Genomic DNA, 11979 nt, shown 5'->3' with positions numbered 1-11979 from the left:
TGGCACTGTTGATCAAGCCTTTAGCAATCCAATCAGTATATTTATTTAAGTTGATGAGATGATCTTACAGTGCAGTAGTCTCATATTAGTAAATTGCATTAAACATTGTGTAAATCAATGTAATGCAATCCTGTAAACTGTAATTTACATGAACATTGCCAGTAGAGTTACAGATCAGAGAAATCTGAACAGTTTTGGTTTAATATCAAAAGATTACACGACCCCACTACTCTCTACATTTTTATGAAAGCAGTCATACTGTTGCACCATGTGCATCCTGCCAAAGACAAATCAAGCAGAGCGGAGTGTTTGTATTACAGTTACTATGATTTAGTTTTCTAGGAACAGAATGTTGAACTTTTTTCGGTGAAGTACTGTAGGCCTAAACATAAAAAACAACACAGTCTGAGCTTTTCTTTATATGGTAGTAAAGACTGTAAGCTCTCCTCCTACACACACACACACACACACACACACAGAGAGAAAGAGAGAACACAGAGATAGATATATTAAGAGGATCAAATCAGATGATATAATGATACGTTATGGTCCGTCTTAAGCTGTTGAATACACTAACTCTTTATGTACAGTCTACAGATAAAGTGCTGAATGTTCAATAATTTCCAACAAACCAAGAAATATCCAACACATGACGTCAGCTCATGATGACAAACAACACAACATACTAAAGTGGTTTGGATGAGTCTCTTCTGGCTCTGGCCCTACATATCTGGCGTGAAGAGGAGGTTGTGTTGCTCGGGCTCTATCTGTTTGGCGTGGAGAGGAGGTTATGTTTCTCTGTCTCTACCTATCTGGCGTGGAGAGGAGGTTGTGTTGCTCTGGCTCTACCCATCTGGCGTGGAGAGGAGGTTGTGTTGCTCGGGCTCTATCTGGTTGGCGTGGAGAGGAGATTGTGTTGCTCGGCTCTATCTGGTTGGCGTCGAGAGGAGGTTTTGTTGCTCGGGCTCTATCTGGTTGGCGTGGAGAGGAAGGTGTGTTGCTCTGGCTCTACCTATCTGGCGTGGAGAAGAGGTCGTGTTGCTCTGGCTCTACCCATCTGGCGTAGAGAGGAGGTTGTGTTGCTCGGGCTCTATCTGGTTGGCGTGGAGAGGAGGTTGTGTTGCTCTGGCTCTACCTATATGGCGTCGAGAAGAGGTCGTGTTGCTCTGACTCTACCTATCTGGCGTGGAGAGGAGGTTGTGTTGCTCTGGCTTTATCTGTTTGGCATGAAGAGGAGGTTGTGTTGTTCAGGCTCTACCTATCTGGCGTGGAGAGGAGGTCGTGTTGCTCGGGCTCTATCTGGTTGGCGTGGAGAGGAGGTTGTGTTGTTGTTGAGTATGAGCATGGTGAATGACATAGGCATAGTCCTCCTATCCCAACCGACCCCGCTCTCCCCTACTTTCCATCATGGAGTTGCTTTGTGAATTCCTCTTCTTTGGCATGGCATTTGTTTGGGTGGCGTAAGGGCATGAGACACTGCCTGAAAGTGGGTGGTACGCCAAAAAGGGATACGGTTGAGTAGACCTAGCTGAGCTCCAGCAGGCTCCGACCTCATTTAACCCCCACTCCCCTCTCCCTTACAAGATCTGATATAAATTTGAGAAACAATCATTATAACTGAAAACATGAGTCATCATTTTTTTTTCTACATGCCTTTTACGGTCTTGAACAAGACCAGTATATAAAAAAACTATTTTGAAGAGACACTAGTTTCACTCCTCTGGGTGACAGCAGCTGCTCTGAATCACTCAGCTTTCATTTTGACTATTTTCCAACAAGTTTTCTGGACCATTAAGTTTGTTTTTCATCCATAGCAGAGAAACAAATCTGAAGTGAGGACACCTGACTGGATGCATTTCCATGTAGCTGACAGCACCCTCTGAGTCAAAGGAGACCTCGATGAACTACAGTACCGAGTGGAGCAGCTCTGTACGGCTAAAATCAACCCCTCCCGTCCTTTCTGCTTTCTACTGCAGCAAGGTTTGGCTGTAGAGTGCTTTCTAGAAATACATCATGTTTAAGACCTTTGGTATCTCACTCCAAAACTAAAAAAGGCAAGAGGGGGTTTAAACTTTAAAATAACCATAGCAGTGTTTTACAACTGAATCGAAGATTAGATACGTAAGTTATATAAATATGAGATTTACTAATTACATTGTCCATGATCAAATGTTAATAATTTAATGGCCATGAACAGCAGATCATTTAATTCTCTTGTGCATATAGACTACACTAATGGCTTCTGGGACTGTTCATTTGACTGATAAATATATAAAACACTGTACAATAACAACAAGACAAGGTTCTTCATTTTATTCTGAACTATTGCTGCTTCTATAACACCATATTTTGACATACTAAAGATCACAGTAATACAAACCTTCCCTTAAACCTCTCTTAAAGGAACAGTGTGTAGGATTTCAGGGGATCTATTAGCAGAAATGGAATATAATATAAATATAATATTCATAACTATGTTTTCATTAGTGTATAATCGGCCCGCCATGTTGCTCTGCCGTGTTTCTATAGTAGCCCAGAACAGACAAACCAAACACTGGCTCTAGAGAGAGACTTTCACATTGTTACTTTACCAACTTCTGTTGCTTCTAAAGCAGTGTTATTATGGTATGGATGGCCTCTGAGCCGCCAGCGTTACCGCGGTTTTAGCACTCGGTGACTCACGTTACCGCAGTCTTAGAAAGGGAGAAGTGAGCGGAGGGGTACTCAGTTGTTTGCAATCTGCAACCACACCAGCTGCCACCAAATCCTACAAACTGTACCTTTACAGGTGCTCTATACGATATCCAGAGCATTAATATAGCATCAAACTATTGTTTATGTAAAGCTATAGAGGAGTAATGTCTCCCTGAGCAGAGAATGAAGTCACTCTCCCTCTGAGTGTGTTTCTTTGTTGACATAGCCGGGCTAGTCGTGCATGCTTTTAGTGCATGTTCGTGCATGTGAGCGTGCCCCACTGGCTAGCTAATGGCCACCGCTCTGCACTGCTCTCATACGGTGGTTATAGCTGATAACGCTGTCCAAACCGACGGCACTGTCGCTGAAGCTCTATTTTGTTTAATCAACATTTTATTGCTGATCATTATTACCTCTTTTATGCTATTTTATTTTATTAAAATGTCATTATTTTTGATACAATCTGCTTATTTTGTGTCGTTTCATCATTTTTATTTAATAATTTTTTATTGTTATTGTTATTTCCTTGTATTTTATTTATCTTTTATTATCTTAAATAAACATCTTTTATTGCTTTCTTATTCATTGAACTTTTATACTGGTTGTTTTGGTGTGCATTAGTCTCTAAATCCATTTTTAACATTCTACATTTTTGTCAATCGTCTGTACAGCACTTTGAATTGCATTCGATTTGTTTGAAATGTGCTCTATAAATAAAGTTTGATTGCTTGATCGATAATTCACTATAAATCTTCATTTAATTTTGTTGTTTTTTGTCCATCATATGCTACAGCATTTTATTATGAAACAAGATTTTGGTAATTCTATAGTTACAAAAAAATAATCTAACCCTTCCAAGTTGTCTGGGTATTTAATAAGCTACACCTATTCTTCATATACAGTACATAATATTAGACATATGCAGCACACTACACAGCATCTATAATACATTGTTAAGCAGTGTTTTATTTTGAAAGACACTGGGGGCAGGCTGAACCTTTCAGAGATCCTCACCAGAATAAGAGCTCATAAACAGCCTCATTGACACTACTGGGACACAGGAGACTAACAGACTAACTGTGCATGAGTGGAGTTTATTGTTTATTTAGTTTGACTGATATTTAACCATGAGAGACCTTTATTATCTGTCCTGCGTGATCCTGCTGTGCGGAGTTAACGGACGGGTTGTGAACTCCACGGAGGCTCCTCAGGTTCACGGTAACGTTAGTTCAACTCCTCCGGGGATCAAACCCGGGTCACCGTCCGGTGTCCGTGGAGCGCGCAGGAGACGGTTCATCAGTCAGGGGGACATGGTGTCCATCCTGGACTACCACAACCAGGTCAGAGCCAGAGTCTACCCACCTGCTGCTAACATGGAGTACATGGTAAGAGAAGACACCGGGGAAATAGGATTATCTTCTTCATCATATCTCACATTAGTATGTTCATATAGACCTAAAATATGACCTCACGTAGATACGTCAATTTGATTTATATAGACATATTTTTATGATACCCTAATAATGAAGGAAGCCTAAAAGTGGGAGAAAAACGGTCACTTTTGACTCTCCCAAATTATTTTTTTTTTAAATTTTAACCATCAGAGTATGTAATATATATAAACAGGTACACAAAATTACATGTAGGCTGGATTAGTGGATTTTAATCTGCAACATGTTTATTTTTTATGGTTTTCATCACTTGTTCTTATACTAAATGTCATTACAGCAACATTACAATAATGTTCATTTTATACATTTCACTTTTTAAATTTCTATAATATTCTATTTTCTTTCTTTTTTTTATATTTCTATAATATTTCTATAACATTTTACATTTAAATTCGTTTCTATAATATTCTATTTTCTTTCTTTTTTTACATTTCTATAATATTTCCATAACATTTTACATTTAAATTCATTTTCATCAAGCTTTGTGCATCATTGTAAATATTGATATCATTTTCTTTTCTTTTTTTTAAAATAGAAGTTTTCACGATTTTCTCTACATCTAAAAAAATGTAGACAAAATGTCAGTATTCATACACAAAAACATATTAAATATGTTGCGTTTTATGACAGATATTGCATTTATAATGTCTAATTCCCGTTGACCCAGGAGGAGATTTGCTCGAAACCATCCGAAACTGTTTTACATTGTTCTCTTGAGTAGACATGGTACATATTCATTATTACTTTTATTACTTAATTATGTCAAGCTTCTCTACAGCAGGTGTGAGTACAGGAAAACTCTCTCCAACAGGTGTGGGACTATGATCTGGCCAGGACAGCTGAAGCCTGGGCCGCCACGTGTCTGTGGGAACACGGACCGGCTTACCTTCTGCAGTTCTACGGACAGAACCTGTCTGTCAGAACCGGAGGGTAAATACAACACACACACACACACACACACACACACAGACACACACACATTTAGATGAAGACAACCATTCATTAATTTTTCCTTCTGAAAAAATAGAAATTCAGAATTTTCTTTTGCTAACCAGATATAATTACAATGGAGATTTTTAGCCTATTATGTGCACTGAACAGTATATTAGGTCTACATGAACATTCGCTATGGACGACTACATGTGTTTATTGTTGTAACGTTGTGCGGTAGCCTACAGACAAACCACTAATACCATTAAAAGTCCAGTTATGAACAACATGGATCAAAGATTCATGGCTAGGCGCATATTTTTACACTGTATCCAGTTCTCTTTATACATCCATGGTGAAGATGAGAGGAAGGATTTACCAAACCAACACATTCTCATCCCAACTCGGCACATACCACCGCTTTGTCACACCCCTTGCGTCACTTTGGGATTAAGCAACAAAACCACTATAGTTAGGTTTAGGAAAGAACAGCATGGTTGGGCTTAAAGCTACGACGTTTGTTCAGTGAAAATGACACTGAACGCTGTGAACACGGGACACAAACGGCGGCCTGCTGGATGAAAGCCTTGTGTTTGTTGGATCCATCCACCTCCCCGGTGTGTGTCTTTCGCTTTTTAAACTACGTCGCCACACTCCCGGCGCACTTTCTCGTTTACGAGCATTTACTGTTGCCGAGGATGGGTTTACATTACAGTTAATGGAACGCACCGGCTTTAAGGGGTGCGGCGGTACCGAACGCCGACGGCCGTGATAAAAGCTTTGAAATTGAACCTACGGGAATGAGAACTAGCTGACCAAATGGAACGTCCTGTCTCACTCCTGTGTGAGTGACGGCAATTACTCATGAGGCAAAAGCATCTCAATTGTCAAATGTGTAGAAATGATTCAGTAACACTTAAAAACACCTGCCACTGGTTGAATGCTGCTCCAACATTGTGTGGAACGGACATATTCTATACGTACACTAAAGTGTACAACAACACGGAGCCTCTGTTGTCCGAACAACAAACTGTATTACTGCTTTCAACCTTGACGAAGGCAGTGCAGACCAGATCCACTCCTTCTGTTCTTACCTTTCACAATAAAAGTCCTGGACATAGCTTAGGGAGGACAGGTGACAATGGACAGGAGGAAACATAATTAGCAGAATGGAAAAAACCCACTACAAGACGACAGTGACATCACTGTTGGGGTGTGGTTACAGGTGCGACTGTGCATACTTTCTGACTTCACCCATCATTGATGCTGGTTGCGGTCACAAGCTTAACCACGCATGCCGCCTCCGACAGGCCGTGTAATCCATCAGAGTATGCACTGAGGTTCATCCCTCCTCCTCTGTACCAACTCTGTACACTCTTTCCTCCACAGGTATCGGTCTATCCTGCAGCTGGTCAAGCCTTGGTATGATGAAGTCAACGACTATGTGTTCCCCTACCCTCGTTTCTGCAACCCCAGCTGCCCCCTGCTCTGCTACGGGCCCATGTGTACACACTACACACAGGTGAGAAAGGTCATCATCTAGAGTTGTTCCAATACATACCGGGATCAGGGAGGCCTCTAATCCAGCCTTTACACGGCCTTTAAGGCGTAGCTATCCCAAGTCAGTGCGTTGTACAAACAACTACACTCTCCAGATAAAAGAATAAAATTCAGAACTGCTTCTACAAGCCCGGGACCATGATATAGAATTTTCTTGCTAAAATAAGGGATGATAATCGGCTTCTCAGGCAACAAGCTCCATCAATTAAAACAGCAGCACAGCAGACAATGTCCAGTCTTCTATTTAAAGTGAACTATCTCTAAGCTGATAACTCAAATAACCATCTGACTCATGGAACTCGTTGGAGGCACCAACCAGCTGAGCTGTGATGTAAAATGACTGGCTCATTATGTTTCAGTAGGCGGGTGTGTTCCCTCTTCAGTAGTTTTGAAGCTCTACCCTCGTCTTTGACGTACTGCTAGAGCAGTGTGTCTGTTTTAAGCTGCTGTAGATACAAACCAAATTACTGATGTTTCACGACGGCTGCCTCAGTTGTATGTTGCTCAGTCTGCCCCTAAACCTGACAACAGAAAAGAGCAATCCTTCCAAATACTCCTTAAGTTTTAGGTATATAGGTATGCATATGAGGTACTCAAAAAATAAAATCCCCACAACAAAGATGAAGATGTCTCAAACGTATTTTAAAAATACTATGAGGTACTTTCATTTTGTGTTGATTTTGGCGGTCCCTGTGGACAAAGCTGTAGTGTTTCACCAGAGTCCTTTTAGAAAACCTCTAATTTTACTGCAGCAGGTAACCGGTAGCCGTGAGATTAGCCCCTCTCTCTGACAGCGGGCTTTTCACTCCACCTGTAAGTGTGGCCCTTTGGAACAACTAGAAACACTTTTGACAGGACAGCATGTCATAATCTAGTTATGATGGAGTATATGCCAGGTCTCATTGCTGCTGTTGTGTCTTTGTTTCAGATGGTGTGGGCGTCCACCAACAGAGTGGGCTGTGCAGTGCAGACCTGCTACAACATGTTTGTGTGGGGGGTTCTGTGGAAAGAAGCCACCTTCCTTGTCTGCAACTACTCCCCCAAGTATGAGTGTAAATCTGTGAGAAAGGTCTAGCTGCAGAACTCCAGACTCGAGTCCACCTCCTCCGTCGGATACTTTCTGATCCCAAATTTGGAGAAGGAAGTGACGTCTGAAATAGTGTACGCCAGAGACGATCATCAGGATACGATAGCATGCGTTCATCAGTTTTAATAAGCCACACCAATATCCACCAATAACAATTCAATTTATTTTTATATAGTGTCAAATCTCAAGACGCTTTTTCTAACACCAAGGTAAACAATACAACCTTTATAATTAGATGTAACTGTAACTTATAAAGTTAGTTAATGTAATGTTAAGTAGCAGATAACTTGTATTTAAAGGGTAACTTAGGTATTTTTCAACCTGGACCCTATGTTCCCATGTTTTTGTGTCTAACTGACTAATAAGGACAACAGTTTCTGAATTGGTCCAGTATTGAGGGAGAGCGCTGTAGACGGCAGCTGCTCACGGCAGCTGCTCACAGGTTGCAATGTAATCCTATTGGGGCAAGCTGGCAGCATCATTTACGTCCACTAAAAGTGCTTGTTTTTACCATGACAGGCTCTGATTGTTATTATAAGTGTCTGACATTATGGAAAGAGTCTTGCTCAAGGAGAAGATTCTGAAATCTAACAAGGTGACGTGTTGCAGGAAGACATCGGCGGAATACATCGAGTGCCGGCCAGGCAGAGTTTATTGTGTTGGAGTACAGAAAGTGTAGCAAAATACTGAGATGACAATGTGAATGAGATCTTTGGCTCAAATACATACAGGTGACCATCACTTCAGAGTATACGGATATTCAGATTTCACAACCAGACTTGGTGACCTTCTCTCTAGATTTGACTTTTGGTGCTAGCTACTTTCATTGGAAAAGAGTTGGCAACACTGGGCTGAGTTTGATAGTTTATCAAGGTTATCAACCCTAGCTTTAACATTACGTTACCTAACTTTATGAGTTACAGTTATATCTAAATATTAAGGTTGTATTGTTTACCTTGGTGTTATGATTTTCCACCAATGGTCCTGGTGATAGAGACAGCGCCGGAGGTGCCCGAGTCTGGAGCTCTTGAAATCTGTGGATATAGTGCAGGAAACACAAATGTAATGACACGACTGTGACACAGACTTCTCTGTTTCAGCTCTTTCATGAGATGCAGTGAGGTACTAACTATTACTAGTACAGGTGCTATTACATTTCAGAGGAAAACGTACATGCTCGCTGCTGACGTGAACATGTTGAAATACTGGAACAGTTGAAGTTGTAGTTGAAGTAGCCAACCCGCACTCACTCCCAACTCGTCAAATACCGACACTTGGTCAGTGCCCCTTGACGTCTGATACCGAGGCACCATTTAGCGTCTGCATGGGACGCACCGGACTTTCAACTCCAATGTAAACCCATCTGCGGTGTGAGCAACTGACGCAGTATAAAGAGTGAGAAAGTCTGCGTATAGGGCGGGTGGGAGGGGATGTTGGTTGGGTCAAACAAACACGGAACTTTCACCCAGGAGGCCGCTGTTCGTGTACCGTGTGAGATCAAGTCAACGTTGACTTATTTTATCGTAGTTTTGTTACATAACAATAATATCATGACATCCATCCATTGATCAATCTGCAACTTTTAGCGACAAGGGAGGTGTGTGTGCTGTAGCATATCACGCTACATTCTAAGCCCACCTTCTTTTTAGCTGTCCAATCAAATGCGAAGGATTTGAGTTAAAGCTGCAGTGGGTGGAAATTGAGCAAATATAATTTAAAAAAGTTATTTTTATAAAACGGTCACTATAACCTGACAGTAAAGCATGAGACAATATGAAAAAAATCATGTTCCTCTGCGTCCTCCGGTGTTCCTAACGGCATCTGCAAGATTTTATAGACCGGAGGAAAACAACCAAGCAGAGCCGAGCTGGAGCCTGCCGCCTCTGTGCAGCTGTCAATCACTCGCGAGCTCCGACCAAACGGTCAAACTAGGCAGCGCTGATCCAATATGAATCAATATTCTGTTACTGTAATGCCTATTACACCTGTCTATCCCGTCACGGGCTAGATTTTTTAAAGCCTGAAAACAGAACCATGAGGAGATGCAGAAGTCTAGTTTTCTCTCAGAACACTTGAATACAATATGCTGAAAGGTTATTATGGAATTTTTGCCCAATGATGCCAAAAATATACTGCCTACTGCAGGTTTAAATCCCTCTTGTAACAATGCAATGCTCAACTATTTCGTTTCACTGGGGAATACACACAGTACAGAAGCGAAAGATTCTCTATAGCTTCCGTTTCACTGAAGTAATAGTGAAGTAGTTGAAGGATAAAAAAGTCCAGGAGAAAAACTAATTGAGGAGTAAATTGGAGAATTTTCGTGTGCATCCCTGAAGGCGAGCACGCTAATGACAAGATAACTGCAGCTGCCAGAGCTGGAGGTGATAATCAAGTAAATTCTACCTGCAGTGATTATGACATCATCTCTACCTTGTGATGTTTTTACCCATGGTGTTGATAGAGTCACCTCCAGTGTTGAAATCCACCCACTGTAATGGAATTCTAGACGTTGTTTTCTTTCTTTCTCCAGGGGAAACTGGATAGGAGAGGCTCCGTACAGAGTGGGGATTCCTTGTTCAGCCTGTCCGTCCAGCTACGGAGGTTCATGCAGCAACAATATGTGCTTTCCAGCCGTCCAGTCCAACTACATGTACTGGTTCAAGTAAAGAGTAAGGGGGAATGCTGGTTATGGTTATACTACCTGTAACTGGATTATAAAATATGGAAATTACATTTTTAAAGTAATAGCAGCCAGAGCCTGTTATAGGGAGTACATTTAGTGATTCTTTATGTCCGGACAGAAAATGTGTCATAATTCACACTTATCAGAAAGTGCAACATATTTTATGTTTCAAAGCCATACTGTATACACATATACAGTATACATGTTGATGTATGTATGATAAGCAGTAATTGAAAGACATGGTTTACATTCTTACTAACCACTATACACTACAAACTCAGTTTCCGGGTATCAACAGTTATCGTTACTGCAACAGTTTTTTGGGGGGGAGCTATAGAGTGCTCCGGGGATGACGTATTTTTGTAGGCCAACCAGGAAGTTAGCATCGCCACTGTTCCATTGGCGTTCCATTGGCGGAGGTAATAATAATAAATATGTATAACACCTTTCACACAAGAAATGCTGCTCAAAGTGCTTAACAATAAAGATATTACGTGTACTGAGTGCTTCATGAAAACATTTTAAAAAAGCACAGAAAAAAACATTATAAAAGATAAAATTAGTGACCTAAACAATCTGCCAAACAGCAAACTGTGGGTTCCTCTCTACATCAAAATAAGCTCTGTGGTAAACACACATTTATCATACTTAAATGTTTTGTTCAGCAAGATAATCTCCACAAATGAACACCACTTTTTGGATTTTTGATGCAATCGGCAGAAGTAAAAAGCTATTGTTAGGCTATAAACGAACTACACCACAGTCACATGAGCATGAGTATATTTAGTCTATTTTGTATTTGTAGTCTCATCTAGCCACTTGTTAGCAACTGCCTTTTTAAAAACACATAAAAGCTTCAAAATTCATGAGTGGGATATTTATTCACGTATTTTATGTTGTAGAACAAAACATTAAAATCTCTTCAGCGTGTGTTAACCACAGACTTTATTTCAGGCATCTAACTAAAAACCCATTGACTTCCAGATGAGGGAACTGGAAGTGCTAAAATGTAATCTCATTTGTGGGTTGCAGGACTCATTCCTGCAGCACTCTATACTGTCTGCAGATAATGTGGGGCAACTTTGTAACAAGGCTGCAGTGCAGCACTGCAGTGGGAGCTGTTATTCTGAATTTTGTAGGAATCTGTTATTAAATTTGCTAATAATTCTTGTGTCTGGAAATGATACTCGTAAAAAAAGTAAAGAAAAAAAGCAGTGTAGATGGAAATATCCTACGGTGCTGAAATGAAATGAATGTCCGTCTTCACTGTATAGTGAACTGTCTTTAGAATTGTCCACAGGTCGTATAAATGGTGCAAAAACACAAACTATAGAAACTGGTTTCTATAGAGGCATGCATACACATTTATTATTATTAATGCTTTTATATTCTGTTTTGTATTTAACCTGCGTACGTTCCATTTGTATGTTTTATTCCACATCAATTCTTGAGAAAAGTGACATGTGGAATGACTAACGGGATATGAGCCTATAAGGATTATTTTTTATTTGTTATTTTGTATCAATGATTAGTAAACTGACTTTGACATACAGAACTCGTTGCATTTTGTT

The 11979-nt window shown here is 40.5% G+C and overlaps 1 protein-coding gene across 1 annotated transcript; it reads left to right on the top strand.

Annotated features, from left to right (window-relative positions):
* Nucleotides 1-3750: 3750 nt before the first annotated feature.
* On the top strand, nt 3751-11265 carry LOC119499196 (peptidase inhibitor 15-like). Its single transcript, XM_037788444.1, has 5 exons — nt 3751-4079; nt 4957-5075; nt 6465-6597; nt 7564-7679; nt 10256-11265. The coding sequence occupies exons 1-5, from the start codon at nt 3822-3824 to the stop codon at nt 10389-10391; spliced, it is 762 nt and encodes a 253-aa protein (XP_037644372.1). The 5' UTR covers nt 3751-3821; the 3' UTR covers nt 10392-11265.
* Nucleotides 11266-11979: the final 714 nt, after the last annotated feature.

Source organism: Sebastes umbrosus, chromosome 12 (genome assembly GCF_015220745.1).
Source record: "Sebastes umbrosus isolate fSebUmb1 chromosome 12, fSebUmb1.pri, whole genome shotgun sequence".
NCBI classification, from domain to species: Eukaryota; Metazoa; Chordata; class Actinopteri; order Perciformes; family Sebastidae; genus Sebastes; species Sebastes umbrosus.
The sequence above is the reverse complement of the archived record's forward strand: the minus strand, read 5'-3'. Positions and strand labels throughout refer to the sequence as shown.